Source organism: Mycteria americana, chromosome 12 (genome assembly GCF_035582795.1).
Source record: "Mycteria americana isolate JAX WOST 10 ecotype Jacksonville Zoo and Gardens chromosome 12, USCA_MyAme_1.0, whole genome shotgun sequence".
NCBI classification, from domain to species: Eukaryota; Metazoa; Chordata; class Aves; order Ciconiiformes; family Ciconiidae; genus Mycteria; species Mycteria americana.
The window spans coordinates 17245495-17265865 of NC_134376.1; the positions used below are offsets into that span (position 1 = coordinate 17245495).

Consider the following 20371-nt stretch of genomic DNA (forward strand, 5'->3'; position numbering starts at 1 on the left):
CGGGGCAGCCATTCGGGAGCGGTTTGTGCGCTTCGCCCGAGCTCCCCGGAGCAGCACAGCTCGGCCCAAAGCTCGGCACCATCCGAGGATCCTCTCCGGCGGGGGCCGGGCTCACGGGACAGAGGGCACCTGCTCCGGCACCTCTGGCTCACGCCCGGTCACGGGCTTTTCCACGCTGCAGCTTCCCCCCGGCTCTGACTCAGCGGCAGGCGCCGGCGGTGGCAGGGGACGGGCAGCGAGTGCCCCTGCGTGACCCAGCCCGGGCCTCCCTGCTGCCTGTGCCGAGCAGCTCCTGCCCGGCTGTGAGCGGCACCGAGCATTACAGGGAAGAGCGAGACCAGAAACGGATGAGTTTCCTGCCTGCCCAAAGCATTTTAATAGGAACAACGGGGCTGTACCCCCTCGGGGGACAGGAGCTGACGACCTCGAGCTTTGGGACAAGCCCCAGGACTGGGTCCCACCTCTGCTGTCAAAACCCCTTTTCATTTTCCTGACCTCTGGTGGTCCTGGTCCTGAGTCGCCCCCTCCGCCTGGTGTCCGGTCAGCCCGGGAGGACGCGGCTCATGCCGGCTGGGCACTGCGAGCCAGCCCTGACTGCCGGGAGCCAGCACCGTTCCGGCTGCCGGGCTCGTCACAGGCAGTGCTGGAGGCAGGGGCACGCCACCCTCCGCACCCCGCCCCGCAGGGAGGCATCAGCCAGTGTGAGGAGGGGGCCGGGGGGCAGCCCCCGGCCGATTGCCATGCTGGCCACCTCCCCAGGCAGGAGAGCCCGGCTCCAGAGGGCCAAGCCAGCCAGGTGACCCACGAAGGTTTCCACGGTGCCAAAGCCCCCGCCGGGGTGGTCTTGCTCCCGGCCCAGCACCAGCGAGCCACCAGCGGGAATTTCATAGCCCTGCCGGAAGCCGGAGCCGGCGGCCAGCAGCCGCCTGTCCACATAGAATTGGTACTGGCCCCGGCCGGAGGACCAGGTGAGGCAGAGGTGGTGCCACTTGCCGTCCAGGAGCGGTGTCACCGGGAGCTCCCGAAACTCCCCATCCCCGATGACGAAGCGCGCGGAGCCAGGGAGGTCCCCGCCACGGCCACGCACAGCCAGCTCGCTGCCGCTGTCCTCGGTGGTGTAGGAGAGGAGGGCACCGAGGCGGGGGGCTGGGGTGGCCAGCCAGGCGCAGAGCGACAGCGCCCGCATCCCCCGGCGTGGCCCTGGCCCCAGGACGGCCATGCGCTCGGCGGAGGTGCTGGGGAAGAGCAGGATGGCGCTGGTGCGGCAGGCTGGGGAGGCGGGCGTCGGGGCAGGGGGCCCGTACCTACCCTCTCCTGGCTGCTGGGCGGCCGGCGGCTGCTCCTGGGGAACCGTGGTCACGGTGGGGAGCGCCGGTGCCACGGCTTGGGCTCCCGGTGCTGTGTCACGAGGGGACTCCGCATCCTCCCCGGGTGCTCTACCGGTCCTGGCATTGGCCGGCAGCCGGTGCCCTTCCTCCTGCTGGTGTTGCTGCCTCCACCTTGCCTTCGGGCGCCGAGGGCTGGGGGTGCTGGGGGCTACCCGGCCCTGCAGCTCCCTCTCCGGCTGGCTGCCCCAGCTCCGGGCAGCGTCCGGCAGGCTGTGTGGCCCGGTGCCAGCCTCCACTGGTGCACCTGGTGGGTGAGTGAGCGGGCGGTGTGGCAGGCTCAGGGCACCCACTGTCCCCTCCAGCCGCTTCAGCCTGCGGTGCAGCCGCCGGCTGGTGGTGGCCAGGCGGGCCAGCTCGGCACCCAGGGCGGCCCGGGCAGCGGTGGCCGCCTCTGCCCGCTCCGCCAGCGCCCGGAAGCGCCCGTCGATGTTGTAGGAGATGTTGTAGTTCCCGGCGATGCTCTGGAGATGGCTCAGCGTCACCTCCCGGAGCCGCTGAAACTGCAAGGGAGCGGGGCAAGGTGGGGTGAACCCACACCCCCGAGCTGGGCCCCTGCAGCGCCGTCGGCCCCCAGCCCAGCCCGAAACGCCCAGTGCCCCCCGGCACAGCCCGGGCGCTGCCCCCTCCCCGCCCCGGGCACCCACCTGCTCCTCCAGCCGCCGCAGCCGCAGGAGCGGGGGGCTGGGACGGGCCACAGGCCCCGGCGCCCGGGTCAGGCCACCCTGCAGGGCGGCAGCGAGGAGCAGGCAGAGGGGCAGCGCCGTCCCCGCCATGCCGCTGCCGGACGCTTTCTGCCTGCACGGCAGGGCCGGCCCTGGCCCCCCCGGTGTCCCCCCCGGGGCGGCCTCCACCGTGATGAGATCCGCAGCCGCCGCTCGCAGCCCCGCGGCCCCGGGCCAGGCACTCTGCGGGGGTGGCTGGCCCGGCCCAGGAGCTCCCTGGGGCTCCGGCTGCCCGGGTCAGGGGCCAGGCAGGGGGTGCCGAGCTGTGGGGTGGGGGAAGGGGTGGGGGGCACCCCTGGGCGCGTGGCCCTGACAGGCCCAGCCGTGCGGGGCAGCTCCTGGAGGGCAGCAGGGTGGGGAGTCTCAGACTGACGCCCTGGATGCAGGGCAGGACACAGCAGGCAGGACAGTGCAGGCAGGACAGTGCAGGCAGGGCAGGACAGGACAGGCAGGGCAGGACACAGCAGGCAGGACAGTGCAGGCAGGGCAGGGCAGGACAGGACGGTGCAGGCAGGACGGTGCAGGCAGCACAGCACAGCACAGCACAGCACAGCACAGCACAGCACAGGACGGTGCAGGCAGCACAGCACAGCACAGCACAGCACAGCACAGCACAGGACGGTGCAGGCAGGGCAGGCAGCACAGGACGGTGCAGGCAGCACAGACTGTGGCGCGCGGGCCACCACGGGGCGGCAGCACGTGCGCGCCGCAGCACCGACCGTGGGCGGGGCTTCAGGACCGGGGCGGGGGGCGGGGCCGCAAGTCGGGGGCGCCCGTTGCCGCCGGGGGCGGGTCCTGCCGGGCGGGGCGGGGCGGGGCGGTGACGCGCGGCGGAGGCCCCGCCCCGTACCCTTGACCCGGCGGCAGAAGATGGCGGCGGTGCCGACCCTCGCCCGCCGGATCGCCCGGTCAGGTGCGCCCGGCCCCGCGGCGGGGTGGCCCCGTGTCCCTCCGTGTCCCCCCTCTGGGGGTCAGCGTGTCCCCGTGCCCCCTGACGCGAGTGGGGGCGTCCCCACGGCCCCTCCCCGCTGCTGCCCGCTGCGGGTCGGGGTGTCCCCGCGCCCTCCCTCGGTGGGTCAGGGTGTCCCCCGTTGTGGGGCGGGGTGTCCCTATGTCCTCCCTCGGTGGGTCAGGGTGTCCCCCGTTGTGGGGCGGGGTGTCCCTATGTCCTCCCTCGGTGGGTCAGGGTGTCCCCCGTTGTGGGGCGGGGTGACCCTATGTCCTCCCTCGGTGGGTCAGGGTGTCCCCGTGTCCCCACCCTGTCCGTGCAGAGCAGTTGTGGGGAGCACACCCCACACCCGGGGGGGCTGTGCCCTGCCCGGCCCTACCTGCTTCCGGCCCCCCAGGTGTGCTGCCCCTCTGCCGCCAGCCGCCAGCCTGGGCCCGGCAGCCCCCCGGCCCCCTGCAGCCCCCCGGCCTCCCGCTCGCCCCGTGCCGTGCCTTCAGCAATGACAAGATCCTGGTGGAGCTGGACGAGAGCTCAGGTACGGCGGGTGGCACCTCTGCGGTGTCACCCTCAACCCACGGGGCGTTGTGGGGCACAGGCAGGGCCCCTTCCGTGCCTGCCCCACGGCACGTGTGGCCCTGGGCACGGAAAGCCACCAAAGCCCCAGATGTTCCGGCTTCAGCTGCTTAGGACAGAAGCGTTTGGGGACAGGGGACAGGGACTCAGAGAGAAGCGTTTGGGGACGGGAGTCTCACTGGTCGCGGGCACTTCCGGTGGCTGGGTGCTGCTGGGTGCCACAGGCAAACCCTAGCTGTCACCGTGGGCAGACCTCGTGCCCTGTCCCCTGCCCGTGCGTCATCCCCTCTGCGGGGTCCCTGCTTTGGGGACCTGGTAGAGTGGCAGGGGCTCCTTCAGGGAGCAGCTGCTGGAGATTTCTGTGTCCTGGCTGCCAGGAACAGCTGTCATGGGGCCATGTCCCTGCACTGAACAAAAGGTGCCTCTTCTTGAGGCTTCCCAGGGCCTGCCTTCGGCTGCCAGGCCCCTGGGTGCATCCTCAAGCTGTCCCCAGCCTGGGCACGGCTGCAGCACCCAGACTAAGCACTCGGTGAGGACTTTTTGGGGTAGGATAGTGCCGTTTGGGAGGGGACAAGAGCTCAGAGCCCTTCCCACGGTGCTGGCCAGGGTGGCAGTGCCGCTGGCAGGCTCAGAAGGGTGTGTGATCCCCTGGGCATGGGATGTTTGCCGTGATAGAAGCTGGAGGCTCAACCTTATCCAGTGAGCCCAGAGAGAAGGGAACTGCTGGGCAGTGTGACCCCGAAGGTGGCTGGTCTTTGGGATACACGGCGTGCCACCGCACGTGTGCTCGTTCGTGCCCTAGGTTCACCACTGGCTGAGTGAGCCCGGCTTGCAGGCAGATCTGGGTAAAGGCAGGGCTCTGCTCTTGGCCCTGCTGCTCTGGGGGCTTTTTGAAGAGCCAGGAGTGGAAAGACATGATCTGGGTGAGCAGGGAAACAGGGAGGCGGGCGAAGTTCCCTTGGGCAAGGCAGTGCGTGCTGCTGTGGTGGGAGATTCTGATGGCTCTGTGTTTACCATGGCACAGGCGTCGCCACGATGAAGTTCAAGAGTCCCCCGGTCAACAGCCTCAGCCTGGACTTTCTCACCGAGTTTTGCATAAGCCTGGAGAAGCTGGAGAACGACCGGGCCTGCCGGGGCGTGATCTTCACATCTGTATGTGTTGCTCTGAGCTTGGGGTGTGAGCTGCGGGGCAATTTGGCAGGCATGGCTGCCGTTCCCTTGCTCGTGTTTGGTCTCTTGGCTCCCTGGTCGCTGGCACAGGAGGGCTAGGAGGCAGCTTTGATCGGCTCCAGAAGGAGGGGAGTGGGTTCTTGGAAGGGCTGTGCTCTTTCTTCCCTGCCCTTTTTTAGCAGAAGAATAACCACCAAGTATTGTCATTTGTCATTAAAATCAAAGCTGCTTATCTGCAAACCTGACACATCCCTTGAGATCTCATGAGCTGCCTGGAAGGAGCTGCTAGGCAAGCCAGCGTTTATTTTCAGACGTGATGTGGGCACGAGGTGGTGCCTGGACAGGACAGGTTTTGTGCAGCATGGCTGATGTACCCGCACAGGGACCCTCATAATGAGAAATCCTGCTGCAAGCAAAGAGTGCCGGCCCTGCAGGCTACGGTGATGAGATGATCCAGGCTGTGGGAGCACTGGGGAGATTGTTTCAGAACCCCGAAAGACCCCGGTTTATGTCATATTTAATTATCGCTTTCCCTTTCCTCAGGCTGCCAGGCTAAGTGCGTTAGAGGGCTGAAGGGTCATCCCAGAGCAGTGACTCTCAGCGACGTTTGTATTTTCCCAATTCCAGGCTGTCCCCAAAATCTTCTCATCTGGCCTGGACATCACCGAGATGTGCGGGAAGAGCACGGAGCACTATGCTGAGTTCTGGAGAGCCGTGCAGGAGATGTGGCTCCGGCTGTACAGCTCCAACATGGTGACAATCGCTGCAGTCAATGTATGTCCTTTAGATCCGCCTTCCTAGTCGCCCTGTGCGGTCTGTCACTTGCTGCGGTTTGTTTGCGCTGCGTGGGCAGGGACAGCCAAAAAATCAGGCTTGTCAGTGCTGAAACAAATACGGGGATGTATTCGTTGGGATGTCTGGGCAAAGTACGTGCTTGTCGGTTCGGCGCGTTGGGGTGTGGGAAGGTATGGAAGCGTGGGAGGTTGCAGGCTCCGCGTAAGGTGCAGGCGTTGCAGGGGTAGAGCAGCGTTTCGGCTGTGGTGGAGAGCTTGCACGGCACTCGTGTCCTGCTGATGGGGACTGAAGTGCCCTTGGCAGTGTTTTGTGCAGCAAGAGCCATACCCTGCCCTACGAATTCGGCTGGGAGTCTGTCCTCCGGGCTGGAGGACCAGGAGGAGGACTGTAGGCCAGTGCTAAAGCCCAGAGGAGCACTGATGGCAGATGAGTGCCGGAGAAGGCCAGCGGTTGGTGTAGGAGGAGTCCAGAGGACGCCTGTCGCGTGCCCAGAGGCTGCTTTCTCACTAGTGAGACTCGTAGGAATTGCCCAGGGTCACTTGCTTGGCCGTTGCACCGCTTTGCTGGAGGGCAGGAGACGGGAGGCAGCCGTGCAGTGCTGCAAGTGCTTGTCCTCGGCCCTGTGGGCAGCAGTGCTTTGGGCAGTGTCGCCTGTCGCGAGCCCTTTTTTCACTGGGTTTTGCTCCTCCAGCTGTGGTTCTTGGCCAGCAGGGAAGTGCTGTCTGCATCTCAGTGTCCGTAGACGGGTTGTTACCTGCTTGGTGTCTTGTTTTCATTTTTCAGTGCAGTGCTGCTTTGGCAGCTCACGGTTCTGTGTCTGTCGTAGACTGTCTTTGAAGGCAGCTGGGTCTCTGAGCGGCTTCCTGTGGGCATCCTGTGCAGGGCTAAGCAAGCACCAGGTCGTGGCAAAGGCAGTCACAAATGGAAGTTTTACAGACAGAAGGTGTTACAAAGCCCCTGGACAGAACCGTTTCTGTGGCATTTAGGGTTACAAACTCAAGCAGGGTTAAAAACTCATGTAGGGTTGCAAGAAAATGCCGTAGCAAATCTCCGCTGCAGGCTTTGCAGCCCGAGTAACACGGATCAATTAACTAGATTTCCAGGCTGGAATATGCAAGAAGCAAAGAGCATTGAAAAACGAAAGGATAAACCCTGGTAAACCTATCGGAAATCTTCTTTAGGGCCGTTTTGAATCAGGTAATCAGAGACTTGGGGGACATCTGCTCTGTCACCCTGTGTCTTCCCTGCTCTGGAGGAAACAGTGAGGCTGGGGGCGCAGGGACATTTGTAACCATGACCTAGACTCACTCCTTCCTTCTCTTTGCCAGGGGTCCAGCCCAGCAGGAGGCTGTCTCGTTGCCTTGTCTTGTGACTACAGGATCATGGTGGAGAACCCCAAATTCAGCATCGGCCTGAACGAAGCCCAGCTGGGCATTGTGGCTCCCTTCTGGTAGGCCAGTGCCTCCCACTTCTGGTGTCACGTGTAGGTCTCTGAAAAAAATTCATCTTCACGGAGTTTATTAATCAGTTTAACTGGCTGCTGAGATGTGGTTTATATGTCAGTGAGCAGGTAGTTGCAGCCGCAGGACACAGCACCTCATTTCTCTGTCCCGTTCTGCAGGTGTCTGAAAAGCTTTCAGGCTGCAGAATTTCCTCATGTCCTTCACCAGCGAGGACCTCAGTTCTGACTCTGCAGGCAACTCCGAAACTAGTGCTGGGACATGTCCCTGCTCAGGCTCAGTCTGGGAGTATGCTTTTCTGTGGGTACAGGCTGTGTACCTGCAAAATCCCATAGCTGTGGAGATCTCTGGAAGCATAGGGGCACTAATATACTACGGACCCTTGGTTGCCATAAGAACGTGTAAATGGACTGTTGGAAAGGAGCTTTCACATCACAGCAAGCGGGCACAGCTGCGACCCTGACAGCAGCCGGTGCTGAGCCCGTAGCTGCTGTTTGGAGACCCGTGCCTGGGGAGCGGGACCGAGCGTGCTCTTAGCTTCAGTGTCCGGGTGCAGCTGCCGCTGGGTGTCTCTTTCCCTGACCGTGGCTTTCCCTCCCATCTCTTCTAGGTTTAAGGACACGTTCGTGAACGTTGTGGGACACCGAGTTGCTGAACGCTCCCTCCAGCTGGGCTCCCTCCACACCGCACCCGAGGCCCACAGGGTTGGCCTTGTGGACGAGCTGGTGCCAGAGGAGAAGCTCCAGGAGAAGGCTGCGGCAGTTATGGCACAGTGGCTGGCCCTTCCCGGTAAGGGCGGCACCTCCAGCAGAGGAAGGGGGGATCTGAGCTCAGTGGGAAGGACAGATACCGGGGCTGGTACCCGCGAGCTACGTAACAGTTTCCATTTAAAGGGAAGGTGTGAACGGCTGGGAGGTAGGAAAGCTCAGCGCAGCGGTCCAGGCAGCCTTGGGCTAACAGAGGAGTGCTTGCCAATGCCCCCGCGTGGGAGGACGCTGTGCTGGGTGTGCAGGGCACGCGGCTCCAGCTCAGCTCGCCCTGCCAGCCTTGCTGAGTCAATCTGGAGGTGCCTGAGCTCCAGATACAAACTGAATCTCTGTGTCTGTCAGTGGAGGTGTTACCCCAGAAAAGCTGCCGTGGAGTTGAGGGAACAGGCTGGGCGAGAGTGCCTGGGTGGCTGCCAGTGGGCCTTCGTGGTCTGGATCAACTCCTGTCACTCAGCTGAGCTGGGGGTGGCGATGGGGTCGTGAGGACAGACAGCAAACGCAGACATCACGTGCGTATTTGGGCTGCTCCGTGACTGGCAGCATGTGGTTCCTGGGCTGGGAGAGGGCTCTCCGCCAGCCAGGGCTAGACCTGAGCTGTCCCATCCCATGCCACCTCCTGAGCACTGCAGGGAGGTGCAACTACACGTCCCCTTCGGCTGCTCTTTCTGTAGAAACCTGAATGAAACGGGGCAGAAATGGATGGGTCCCAGGGCTGTCACTTTGTGTCCCAGCCCTGGAAGAGGGTCCCTGAACAGCTCTCTTCCCTGCTGTCCTGGCGTTAGAGTGAAACCTCAGCCCCCCAGAGTGGGGAGCATGTCTCAGCTGTGCTGACTTCCAGGAGGCACCATGCAGATCCTTCCCCAGAGCCCCAGGGCAGAGCCAGGGGGAGTCTGGCCGGGTGAAGGTGTCTGTAGCACACAGGTGCTGGAGCGATTCGGGCTTCCCAGCGCATGGGGGAGTTGGTCATCATTTCACCGTCGTGGTCGAAGCACACTGAGAGCGCGTGTGCAACATCTGTGCAACAGACGTGCTGCCACATCGTTGTGCGTGGCTGTGCGTGCGTGCGTGTGTGAGCAGATGTGTGCTCGAGGCCTCGGTCAGCTCCAGCAGCCAGCGCTGCTCCGGCAGCATCCACGTATCCATCGGTAGTGAACTGGCCCAGAGCCTGCCGTCGGGATGAGCTCGAGGGGACAGTGCTGCTGGCTTTTGTACGGCATGTTTGGCGTGAGCAGACTGTCCTGCCAGAGGTCGAAGGGGTTGGGCTGGGGGAGCTTAGAGCCAGAGCAGTTTCGAAGAGCGAGACTTTTGTTCAGTTCCTGCTGTCCTGAGCCCGGTGGTGTGTATTGGGGTGGGGGCTGGGCTCTGGAGGGTGCAGAGAGAAGGAGGGTGCACAACTTTTTGTCATCTGTCCCAGTAGATGAGTCGTTTCTGCACTGAGCAATACAGATCATAATTTATTGTACGAGAATTTATCCAGTTCAGCTTCCAGCTGGTGGGTTTTTCTTACACCTTTCCCTGCTGGTTTAAAGAGCCCTTTGGTGTGCGGTACCTCCCCTTTGGAGACACCCGCACATGGTGGCAGCGGCTGAGAGCTGGTCAGGGGTGAGAACTGCGCGCGTTCCCCATCCTCGCTCTCCTTTCCGCAGACCATGCCCGTCAGCTCACCAAGTCCATGATGAGGAAGGCAGTGTTAGACCGCCTGGTAGCTCACCGGGAGGAAGACATTCAGAACTTCATCAGCTTCATCTCAAAAGAGTCCATCCAGAAGTCACTTCGCATGTACATGGAGATGCTAAAGAAGAGGAAGAGCTGAGGAGCCAGCCGGCCGGGGCCCGGTCCCAGGAGCTCGAGTGACCCTCCGAAACGCTGCAGTGGCTGTAGGCTTTCACAGTGACGCCGTCTGCAGTGTCAGCAACTGGTGACGTGCTGCCTGCTCCCGTGGCCACCCCAACCGCCCCTTCCCCTTAGTCCCCATAGAGTGCCTGACACCACCGCTGCCTTTCCTGAGAGCGGGGAGAGCTGCCTGCTCGGCTCCCCCGAGGAACAGACAGGGAGAGGGTCTTGACACTGCCGTGGCCCGAGCCCACCGGTCCTTGGATATCCTCCCTCCTGTCCAACAGCTAATTGTGAAATGAGATTTGTCAATAAAGTCTTTGATGAGGTAGGACATGGATGCGTCATTCCCCAGCCTGTCTGCGGTCACCGCTTCCTGGCTGGTGGCCTGTCCCTGGTCCCTGGTTCGTGGTGGGCCAGGGGGGCCTGGGCACGGTCGGCGGCTGGCTGTGACCCTTCCCCAGACCGGGACCCGGAGCAGCCCTCGCGCAGGGCTCGTGGATGGGGCTGCCTAGGGCGCTTCACGGGGGTTGGTGGTGGGAGCTGGAGCTGGATCGTGGTCTGCGGCCGCAGGAGGAGCTCAAGCCATCAGCTTCACCTCGACTGGGTAGTGGTCGCTGACTGCCAGGGCCTGGAGCAGGGGAGAGGTGGGGAGGCGTAACGCAGGGGTTCGGGGAGCCCCCCGCCCCGCTGGTGGGGCCAGCAGGGTGACTGTGATCACCCTGCCCGACCCTTCCGCCCGTTGCGGGGGGACGCGATGTCCCCAGCCCTGAGAGGCTCAAACACAAGGCTCCAGTTTTGGCACCTCTCGTGCAGAGATGCCCAGCTGTGGCCTGGGGCAGGCGCTGGCAGGGGGTGCCTGCCCTCCGGGACCCCCGTGTCTCACTTGGTAGCTCTGTGCCAGCTGTGGGTGGTTGGAGATGGGCTTTGATTGCCCCACGCCGTGGGGCCCTGCCTGTGAAAGACTATGAAAAACCCCGTGCGTCTCATCTCTTCCCCATGGGGTCACAAGCAGTGACCCCAAATCCCCCCTCCTGTTTCTTCCACCCGTGAGTCCCTCGGCACCCCGAGGTCTCCCCATTAGCTGGCTGCAGGCTGGTGTGTCCCAGGAGAGACACGTGCTGCGGCCAGAGCCAGCTCGGGCTGCTGCTGGAGCTGCTTCAACTCCACTTTTGGGCTTTTTCTTAAATGCGGTGGCTACCTGGCCACGGCCGGGCTGCCTAATCCCGAACAGACACCGGCAGCCCTGCCGCCGGTGCTGCCTGGGGCAGCTCAGCTTTGGGGCCCGTTTGAGTCCCGAGTGCGCGAGCCTGGCTCACCTCCTCCTGCTCCAGCTGGAAAGCGCGCTGGAAATCGTAGATGGCAGCTGAATTTGGCACGATGCTCCTCTTCAGCTTGGCGCCGCACACCACGATCCTGCCAGGGAGATGCGGGTGGTGGGTCCCGCTCCTGCCCCCACACTCGGCCGCTGGTGGTGCGGGACGGGCAGGGGGTCCCCGGGGTGCCAGGCAGGGGACCGCGGTGCCGCAGCGGCGCTCACCTGTCATAGGCGCAGTCCGACTTCCCCACGGTGGTGTCGGCATCGTCGGGGACCAGCCACTTGAAGACGTCGCTGGTGCGCAGGCGGATGGCCGACCAGTCGCTTGGCTGGACGTAGGCGCAGTCGGCGTTGAAGTCCCCCAGGAACATGATGTTCTGCCGTGGGAAGATGGGGAGGCTCATGGCGGCTGGGGAGCGGGGCTGCCCCTACACCAGCCCTCCCACGGGGGTCAGTCCTGGGTGCCGGGGCATCCCCCGTGGCAGGGGACGGGGCAGGAGCAGGGTCCCCATCCCACCACCCTTGCACTAGCCGCAGTCGCCTCGGAGCAGGGACCCAGCGTGGGCTGAACGGTCCCCGGGGCTCAGCGCCCACCCTCAGTGCCACCCCCGGCGCCGGCGGCACTCACGTCAGTCCCCCACTTGCTGATGATGGCCAGGTAGACGTCGTAGAGCGCGTCGATCTCGGCGACGGCATCGTGTGGGGCCGAGTGCAGCGGCACCAGCACAAACTCCTCCACCTCTGCCAGGGGAGAGGGACGTCAGCCCCGCAGCCACCCCGTGCCGCTGCCCAGGGCCACTCATCCCCCCCACTCACTGGTGCGGGGCGCCGAGACCCTCAGGATGAACGGCTCCCGGCTGAAGACGTCCTGGGGGTCCTCGTATTGGTAGGTGTCCAGCACGGACACGATGTCTGTCCTGTGGGACCAAAGGGATGGTGGCCCTGGGGCCTGGCACGGCCCCTGCGTCCCCTCCATGGTGTCGGTGGCCCCGCGGTGCCGTGGGACAGGCGGCAGCACGCCCAGCCCCATTACCTGTAGATGAAGAGGTACATCTCCTTGTAGTTGTCCCGTCCCAGGGGGACGCTGATCTCGTAGTCGTACGGGGACGCGGACACGCTGCGGAGACGCAAAGGCAGGACGGTGACAAGGCTGGCACCAGCGACGTGGCTGGTACCGCCCTGGGGTGGCCCTGGCGTGGCCAGGGGCTGGGCGGCCACGGGGTTGGCACCAGCCGGTCCTGCTCTGCTGTCCCCATGGGCCACTGTGCCCCAGCCGTGGGGTGACATGGGGGGTAGTGGCTCTGAGCCACCCTGCTGTCCCCACCGCCCCGGGGTGGCTCCTCGGGCACGGCCGGCTGCGGGCAGGACGCGGGGCGGCTCCTGCCACCCCTTTCTCTGCAGGGACGCTCCCCGCCTTCATTTGCAGCAAAGCTAAATTAGGTTAATGAGCAGCCTGGTGCCCCACGGAGCCCGGCGTCACCCTCCCTGCCCTGGCTGCTCTGTGGCCACGCTGGAGGGGACGCTGAAGGGCCGAGGACGTGGGCTGGGAGCACTCAGGCAGCAGCAGCTTCCGCCTGGCCCCAGCCCAGCCCTGGCCCTGGCCCTCACCCAAAACGGCCTCAGCACCCAGCCGGCAGAGGGGCTGCCGCCCTGCGGTGCCCGGTTTTAGCCCACCCCAGCAGCCCCTTTTCCTCCTGGGGTGCCTGAGCTGCTTGCTTCAGAGCATCATCTGCTGCTGGGTCCATCCCGGGGTCCCCCTGCCGCTCACGGGGTCTTGGGGTGCAGGGGGCTGCCTGCCCCTGCCCCCTTCATCCCCCATCTCGCCTCTGCCCTGTCCTGTTGGGTTTTGGAGACGGAGCTTACCAGAGCTGTAGTTCCTTTCCATCCCGTGTGCTCCGGTGGGACTGCAGCTTTCGGAGGGGTTTTGTGCCGCTTGTATCCCCCTTCCCCTCCCCGGATTATTCCTGGTGGCTTTTTCAGCGCCTGCTCAAAGCTTCAGCCCCAGCACATTTTCTCCTACTCCTCTTTCCAAAAACAAACCCTCTGCTGATGCATAACTTTTTTTGGCCTTTTATTGCTCAGGCAGCTTGGCTTTCCCTGCTAAGGCGGGCGTCTCGGCCCGTGCACTCTTGGCCCCGGCCCCGCTCGTACCTGTTAAGCTCCTCCATGAGCCGGGTGACGGCACTGAGGTCGGAGTCGCGCACCTCCTGCACCAGTGCCACGTCGTAGCGGTGCAGGATCTGCGGGGCGAGAGGGACGGCGATGGCGAGAGGGAGCCTGCTGCTGGCTCGGGGCCACCCTCTCCTCTCCCACCCATCTCCTGGCCGGGCACCCCGACACGGTGATGGATGCAGCACCATGGGGACCCCCATATCCCTCAGCGTGGGGGCAGATGTCCCCACATGGGGCTCTGAGGGGCTGCGGGGTGTGCCCGACATCCCACTGGGGTCCCCACCAAGCCTTCATCCACCCAGGGCATCCCCGGCACTGGGATGCCATCCCATCCATGGCCGTGTCCCCACGTGTCCCCGGCACAGGAACCACATTTTGGGTCTGCCCCAGCGCAGAGCCCATCCCCAGCCGCACTCACGCTGACAACGATGCCCGCCACTTCCTCATTGGACATCTTGGTGTCTCCGAACGCCTGGATGTTAAAGGCACCGATGCGCAGCGTGCCAGCGGCTGGGCACGGGAGAGCCACGGCCAGCAAGGACAGTGCCAGTGCCACAGCGCCCATCCTGCCGGGAGGGATGATGAGCCGCGGGGATGCAGCGATGGGAGCCGAACTTGGAAAACTGCTTTGGATTTGGGGATAGAGCAAAAAAAAAAAAAAAAAAAATCCACGTAGGTCCTTCCTAAGTCCTGGCGTGCAACGGTGTGCCATGGTGAGCACCACCCAGAGCAGCCCGCGGAGCCAGCACGGACTGCCTGCCAGCTCGCCAGTCCCGGGGGAAGCTAAATCCCATCCTGCCGCGGTGAATCTGCCTGGCAGCGCCTCTGCCAGCCCCTGGGATCGCCCAGCTCCACTCCCCGCCGGGACGTCTCCATCGCCCGCCAGCCCCAGCTGCCGGCGCCAGCACCCCGGGCTGCTTCGCATCCTTAAACTTGATCGCAGCCCCCGCGGTCAGAGTAAGGGAGCGACTCCTCGTCCCAGCTCGTCCCAGCTCGTCCCAGCTCATCCCAGTCCCTCCTGGTTCGTGGCTGAAGACTCCGAGCCCGGATCCGTCCTTACCGTGCCAAGCGCGCAGCACCTCTGCCCTCCCAGCAGCAGGACGGGCGGCTTTATTCCCAGCGGAGGTGCCGGCAAAGCAGGATGAGTCGGACACCCCCGGGGGGGTTTTGGCGCGGCTTTGGGCTCCTTCCTACGTTGGGAAACCAAAATCCCACAGGGTGGCAGGGTGGGGCTGGCGTAGCCGCCCCCGTGCCGACGCGGCGAAGGGTGGCTGGGGAGGCGCAGCGGGGCCGGGACGTCCCGGCGGGGCTGGGTGGGCGCGCAGGACTCGGGGTGCTTCGGCTGGGGTGGCCCCCGGGTCACGGCGCGGGGCACAGCGGCCAGGCAGGTGGCGACGCGCGATGGCCTTAACGCGGGTGATTCAGACAGTGTAATTAGAGGGGAGAGAAGGAAATGGCGGGGTGTCTGGGTCAGGCAGGCTGAGCACCGCCAGCCTCGGCAAGAGGGGGCGGCTGCAAACCCCCGCAGCAGCCCCCGCGGTCACCAGAACAGCCCCACTCGTGACCCAAAGCAGCCCCAGCGGAGCCGGCATCTCCTGCGCCGGAACATGGCGTCACGCCGGCACATGGCGTCACGCCGGCACATGGCGTCACGCCGGCACATGGCGTCACCCCGGCACATGGCTTCACGCTGGCTGAGGGAGTGGGCGGCTCTGCTGGGGTGTCAGCATTGGGGCGGGCAGGGAGGCAACGGCTGCTCATGCCGGGACTTGCCAGGCTCTTGCGTGTGCCGCCGGGTTTTGCATCCTCACATGCATTCACAGGATGAGTCCGGTGTCCCTCGGTGCCATGCCAGCACCGAAAGCCCCCCGGGAGGCACTGACCGCCCCAGGAACTGACTCACGTCCTCCGCCTCCCCCCATGTCACCGTCAGTGCCCCGTCAGCCACCCCGCAGCCAGGCAGGCTCCAGCAGGATGTGGCCCCCCCAAGCTGGCAGAAGAGCATCCTGTGACCCAGCAAGGGGCCGAATCCTGCCCGGAACCTCCCAGGCCCTTCCCGGTGTCCCTGCTTTTGCCGCCGGCAGCTCAGAGAGGAGCAGTGCTTGCCACCCCGCGGGTCCGGGGCTCTTGATGGCAGGAGGGGACCCCCGGCCCGGGGACCTCCCTGGCTCCAGCCGCGGTGGGGCTGCCCCTGGCAGGGGGACAGGGGGCTTGGGCATGGGGGGCTGTTGGGCGGGCTGAAGGGACCTGGCCTCCAGAGCTGCAAGGGCTGGAAAAGGCTCATTTTTTAATGGAAGCAGAGAGCATCCCACTCCCGAAGAGCAGCTCCTTGCAGAGATGGCGGGCAGCTTGGCTGGCACTGGTGGTGCGTGGGCTCCCAGGAGGGATGCAGGCGCGTGACGGGGTGTCGTGGTAGCCACTGGTGCGGGGACGAGCTCAGCGGGCTTTCAGGGTCACCTCCACTGGGAAATGGTCGCTGACGGCCAAAGCCTGGGTGTGGGGGAAAGCAGAGAGGTGGCTGAGCTTGTCCGAACCCTCCATCGCTGTCATGGCCGGCTGGGACCCCAATGCTCCACTCCAACCCCAAAATTTAGAGCGTACCCCAAAATGCTCAGACTGGGGGGTTGCATTGGTGCAGGGGTTGGGGTCAGGCCACCCTCGGGTGCACCCTGGGGAACAGGGAGCCCACCCGTGCTCCCGGGAGGCACGGGGGGTTGCATCCCAGTGCCAGCGGGCTCATGTGCCCCGGCCCCTCACTCACATCCTGGCTCTGGAGGTGGAAAGTCTTCTGGAAGTTGTTGACGGTGGCAGAGCCGGGCTCGATGTCTTGGCGCAGCGCAGTGCCGCAGGCGACGATGCTGCCGAGGCATCATGGGGGTGTTAGCGCCCGCCGGTCCCCCCCGCGCCAGCCCCCGTGCCACCGCCGCGGCACCCACCGGTCGTAGGCACAGTTGGTGGTGCTGGCGACGGTGGTGTCGGCGCTGTCAGGGATGAGCCACTCGCAGGCGTCAAGGGAGCGCAGGCGGATGGACGGCCACTGGGCGCTGGTCACGTAGGAGCAGTCGGCATTGAAGTCGCCCAGGAAGAGGATGTTCTGTGGGACGACGCGCTGTGTACCTGCCCACGGACCTTACGGGGCAAGGGCTCCCTAAAACCTTACGGGGCAGCAAGAAACCCCCCTGGGGCTCCCCAGCACGGGGGGACAAGCCCCCAGTAACGGCAGCGGAGCCACCCAGCAGCTCCTGGGTGGCACCCGGTCCAACGGGTACGAGAAGTCTCCCATGGGACACGTCCATCCCAGACGGCCTCCGGGATGTGCGGTGGCCGTACCCCAGCCTGCCCGGCTGCCCTAGGGAGGAGCCGAGCTCCCCGCCGCCGCTTACGTTAGTCGCCCACTTGTTGACAACGTTGGTGTAGACATCGTAGAGCGCATCGATCTCATCTGCTGCGCTGCTGGGCTCGGCATGCAGGGGCACCATCACGAACTCCTCCACCTCTGCCAGACAGGCGGCTGTCAGCCCCCAGCTCGGGTGCAGCACCCGGGAAGGGAGCGGGAACCCTGGGGAACCACCCCGGGCCAAGCCCCAGCCACCGGCTGGGAAAAGCTGCCGAAGGGAAAGGGTGCATTGGCTTTTTGTGGTCTGCCTGTCCTGCAGGCTGGAATTTCCAGTGGGGAGCTGCGTCCCTCTGCACGTGGTTTGGCGTTTGCTGTTTGTTTCCCATCATTTTTTCCAAGCCGCTGTGGTTTTGGGAAGGAGACAGGGGTGGGAGAGAGATAGGAGAGTGTGTGTGCCCTGGGGAGCTGCCGGGGAGGTGATGGCACAGGGTAGGAAATGGCACAAGGTGGGAAATGGGAGGTGGTGGGATATGGCACAAGATGGGAGATGGCAGGCGATGGGATGTGGGACACGATGGGAAACAGCTGGAGATGTGATATGGCACGCGACCCGAGAGAGCGCACGGTGGGAGATGACGGGCAACGGGAGGAGATGGGAGATGGTGAGAGATGGCACATGGTGAGAAATAGCAAGCCGCGCAGGCCGTGCTGGGCAGGTACCCAGGAGCCCTGAGCACCCACGAGTGGGAGAAGGCCCCACAGCAGTGAAGGTCCCCAGTGGAGCGCCTGAGCTGGGATTCAGGGTGCAACCCCCCCACCTGGCAGGAACGGCTCCGGGCTCAGCCCCGCACGGAGGGGACCCCGTGCCAGGTCCCGGCAGCCCCCAGTGCTCGCCAAGGTGCTGCCACGCGCCGGCTCTGCTCACGTGTGGTGGGCGAGGAGAACTTGACAATGAAGGGCTCCCTGCTGAAGGTATCGGTCCCGCAGGACTCGCAGCCGTCGTTGTAGTAGTAGCTTCCCAGCACAGAGACCATGTCCGACCTGAGGGAGGAGAGCGGGTCAGCCCCCGGCACCGCTCCCGCCACGGCCGAGGCCCCCAAAGGTACCCACCTCCCTTCGGGGGCTGCTGGGGGGGGACAGCGGGTGACACAGGGGACGCCAGACCCTGGCGGCATCCCTTACCTGTAGATGAAGAGGTATTGTTCCTTGTAGCTGGTCCGACCCAGAGGGATGCTGTCCAAAAAGCTGTATGGGTGCAGGGATGCTCTGGGAGCGAGATGCGGAGGGTGAGAGGAGGCTCCCAGTGCCCCCAGCACCCGGCGGGCTCTCTCCAGCCAAGCCAGAGGTGCCCCAGCACGGCGAGACACCAGCCAGGACCTGTCCCGGCATCCCATTTGCAGGCACCCCCTGCCCTGTGCCACCAGGGTCACCTGTTGAGCTGGTCCATGAGCTTCTTCACGGCGCTCAGGTCGGAGTCCCGGACCTCCTGCACCAGGGTGATGTCGTACTCCGACAGGATCTGGGGGGACAAGCTCAGAGCTGCTTGCCCCTGGCCAGGAGCTGCTCATGGGGGCACCCGTGGGTGCCTGGGCTGGGCTCTGAAGGCTCCCAGGCTGGCAACCGGGGGGCAGCAGGGACCCGAAAGCCAGGGACGGAGCTCCTCTGCTGGTGCCCTCTGGCTTGGAAGGACCCTGGGGTGACACAGTGCCCTCTAACACCCATCTGTCTACCACCCACCATCCCAGCAGCTCCTCGCTCGCAGGCTGCTCTGAGTGAGGAACCTGGGCGGCACCGAGCATCACCCGTCCTCGGCTGGGGACGGGCAAGAGTGGAGATGGCCCAAGGTTGGAGATGGTGATGGAGGAAGAGCAGATGGATGGATGGATGGATGGATGGATGCGTGGATGGGTGGTGTCATGGATGGATGCATGGATGGATGGATGCGTGGATGGGTGGTGTCATGGATGGATGGATGGATGGATGGATGCGTGGATGGATGGTGTCATGGATGGATGCATGGATGAAGGCATGTACAAATGGAGGCATAGATGGATGGATGGACAGATGGATGGGTGAATGAATGGATGGGTGGGTGGATGGATGGAGGCATAGGTGGATGGATGGGGGTGCGTGGACAGGTGGATTGATGGTGGGTGAATGCGTGGATGGACACATGGGTGGACAGATGCCTGCAGAAAGCTGGTGTCTGACTGCCCCAAGCTGGCTGCATCCCAGAGACCAGAGAGCGGCCAGGACTGCTCCCCTCCCCCAGCACTCACGGAGACGATGATATCTGCGACAGTCTGGTTGGACATCTTGCTGTCCCCAAACGCCTTGATGTTGAAGGCGCTGATCTTCAGCGTGGTGGCCACGTGCAGCAGGAGAGCTGCAACCAGCAGCGACAGCACCAGCTTCGAGGCCACCATCCTGCGTGCAGAGGGGCAGGGAGGGGCTCAGGCCCCCTGGCTGGGAGGGGGATTTGGCACAGATGACAAGGGAGACCAGGGTATTCCCACTGGCTGTACTGGTTTCACTGGGAGAGGCCTGTTTTCCAGTGAACCACCAGGACCCAGGGATGGTGAACCCCCGTCCAGCCATCCAGCTCCGGCCTCGGGCTGCTGAGTCCTTGTCCCTGCCTCACGCGGGGCCTCATCCTGCCTGTCCCTCCTGGAGGGACGCCAGACCGCCTGCGAGGCCAGAGCGGATAACGCACCGGCAAAGGAGCAAATACCATTTCAAGGTGACGCAGAGCAGCCGCTTCCTCGTTCACCGCACTCAGCCCAGACCCTTCTCCCAGCCCGGGGTGGGCAGCAGCGGCCAGGGACACGACGGTGCCTTGGCTTGTGCCTCTCCCACCCCTCCCCGGGTCTGCGCCAGAGGCCCAAAAGACCCTACAGCAGCCGTGCTGGGACAGAGCAAGGAACGGATCCCCCCCGGCACCCCTCCCCACCTCCTTCCCTGCCTGCAGCATCCTCACCTGGGGTACCCTGCCCCCCGGCACTGCCCCTGCCCCATCCTCACCCAGGCTGGAGTCCCCCAGGACCCCCCTCCGAGGCAGCACAGCAGCTTCCACCCACGGGGAAAGGCATTTGGGAAGTATTTCCCGTGGCGCTCAGCTCCCCGGGCTAATATTTCACCAGCGGATGGGATCTGAGCCCTGCCCAAGCCCAGGCGCCCCGAGTGCCCGGCCCCGCCGGGAGCCCCGATAAGATGGGCTGAGAGGACCGTCAAACACCCCGGCTTTCGGCACACCCGAAGCCCGACCTGGGGAATGGCTTGCTGCCCCGGGGCTCGCTTTTTCTTCTGGGGCAGCTGCTCTAGTTAAATCCTCACCTTTCCCCACTTGCATCCTCACTACAGCTACCATCTGTAATGCCGCACTCCCTCCAGTTGGTAACGTGGCGATTCGATAACACCATGATTTGGTAACGTTACAATTTGGTCGCGCCATAAACTGCCCAAAGCCCCGCGAGTCCTCCCCGCTCCCAGGGGATGCAGCAGCCTCCGCAGCCTCCCGGGCAGAGGCACCTACAGAGGACCGTATCTATCCTGGGCGATGCTCGTGACCTACGCCCAGGCTCAGCCCCGGCAGAGCGTCTCGCCAAAATTAAGCCGAGCTGGAGAAGGCAATGTTGGAGAGGGGAGCGCAGGAGGAGAGGGGAGCAGGACGTACCTTTGGTGTTGTCCAAGGTCTCTGGAAGGGGAAGGAGCTGCACCTGCATTTATGGGGAGGGATGCGCTCACCTTGCCAAGTGGTTGCCCAGCCAAGGAGCGTGCAAGGCTGCAGGCTCCATATGGCATTTTTCACGGAAATAAAGGTCTGCTCAGTGAAAAAAACAACCCTTTCAACCAGTGCCAACACCTCCCACCATGGGTGAGGCTGAGAA

At 64.5% G+C, this 20371-nt stretch overlaps 4 protein-coding genes across 4 annotated transcripts; 1 reads left to right on the forward strand and 3 right to left on the reverse strand.

The window, feature by feature from the left end:
• Positions 1-361: 361 nt before the first annotated feature.
• PTX4 (pentraxin 4) lies at positions 362-2556 on the reverse strand. The gene is made up of 2 exons (XM_075514956.1): positions 2033-2556; positions 362-1888 (listed from the first exon to the last, which is right to left on the reverse strand). Exons 1-2 carry the CDS (start codon positions 2159-2161, stop codon positions 632-634), a joined length of 1386 nt encoding a protein of 461 aa, XP_075371071.1. The 5' UTR covers positions 2162-2556; the 3' UTR covers positions 362-631.
• A 371-nt stretch (positions 2557-2927) lies between these two features.
• ECI1 (enoyl-CoA delta isomerase 1) lies at positions 2928-9993 on the forward strand. Its single transcript, XM_075515139.1, has 7 exons — positions 2928-3023; positions 3457-3594; positions 4657-4784; positions 5430-5576; positions 6926-7047; positions 7668-7846; positions 9471-9993. The coding sequence occupies exons 1-7, from the start codon at positions 2981-2983 to the stop codon at positions 9635-9637; spliced, it is 924 nt and encodes a 307-aa protein (XP_075371254.1). The 5' UTR covers positions 2928-2980; the 3' UTR covers positions 9638-9993.
• A 244-nt stretch (positions 9994-10237) lies between these two features.
• Positions 10238-13712, reverse strand: LOC142415918 (deoxyribonuclease-1-like 2). The gene is made up of 8 exons (XM_075514842.1): positions 13566-13712; positions 13127-13215; positions 12009-12092; positions 11792-11892; positions 11604-11716; positions 11198-11352; positions 10977-11073; positions 10238-10288 (listed from the first exon to the last, which is right to left on the reverse strand). The coding sequence occupies exons 1-8, from the start codon at positions 13710-13712 to the stop codon at positions 10238-10240; spliced, it is 837 nt and encodes a 278-aa protein (XP_075370957.1).
• A 1832-nt stretch (positions 13713-15544) lies between these two features.
• Positions 15545-18910, reverse strand: LOC142415917 (deoxyribonuclease-1-like). The gene is made up of 8 exons (XM_075514841.1): positions 18764-18910; positions 17915-18003; positions 17667-17750; positions 17410-17525; positions 16531-16643; positions 16084-16241; positions 15909-16005; positions 15545-15637 (listed from the first exon to the last, which is right to left on the reverse strand). The coding sequence occupies exons 1-8, from the start codon at positions 18908-18910 to the stop codon at positions 15584-15586; spliced, it is 858 nt and encodes a 285-aa protein (XP_075370956.1). The 3' UTR covers positions 15545-15583.
• Positions 18911-20371: the final 1461 nt, after the last annotated feature.

Excerpts from the sequence above, each read along its gene's own strand:
- PTX4 (XM_075514956.1), bottom strand. The coding sequence starts at position 2,161 with ATGGCGGGGACGGCGCTGCCCCTCTGCCTGCTCCTCGCTGCCGCCCTG. Across the intron at positions 1,889-2,032 it reads TGCGGCGGCTGGAGGAGCAG|TTTCAGCGGCTCCGGGAGGT; the intron begins GTGGGTGCCCGG and ends GCTCCCTTGCAG.
- ECI1 (XM_075515139.1), top strand. The coding sequence starts at position 2,981 with ATGGCGGCGGTGCCGACCCTCGCCCGCCGGATCGCCCGGTCAG. Across the intron at positions 4,785-5,429 it reads GGGGCGTGATCTTCACATCT|GCTGTCCCCAAAATCTTCTC; the intron begins GTATGTGTTGCT and ends TCCCAATTCCAG. Across the intron at positions 7,048-7,667 it reads GGCATTGTGGCTCCCTTCTG|GTTTAAGGACACGTTCGTGA; the intron begins GTAGGCCAGTGC and ends CATCTCTTCTAG.
- LOC142415918 (XM_075514842.1), bottom strand. The coding sequence starts at position 13,712 with ATGGGCGCTGTGGCACTGGCACTGTCCTTGCTGGCCGTGGCTCTCCCG. Across the intron at positions 12,093-13,126 it reads CTCATGGAGGAGCTTAACAG|CGTGTCCGCGTCCCCGTACG; the intron begins GTACGAGCGGGG and ends GCGTCTCCGCAG. Across the intron at positions 11,893-12,008 it reads ATGTACCTCTTCATCTACAG|GACAGACATCGTGTCCGTGC; the intron begins GTAATGGGGCTG and ends TTGGTCCCACAG.
- LOC142415917 (XM_075514841.1), bottom strand. The coding sequence starts at position 18,910 with ATGGTGGCCTCGAAGCTGGTGCTGTCGCTGCTGGTTGCAGCTCTCCTG. Across the intron at positions 18,004-18,763 it reads TCGCAGATATCATCGTCTCC|ATCCTGTCGGAGTACGACAT; the intron begins GTGAGTGCTGGG and ends TTGTCCCCCCAG. Across the intron at positions 16,644-17,409 it reads GTTCTCCTCGCCCACCACAC|AGGTGGAGGAGTTCGTGATG; the intron begins GTGAGCAGAGCC and ends CCTGTCTGGCAG.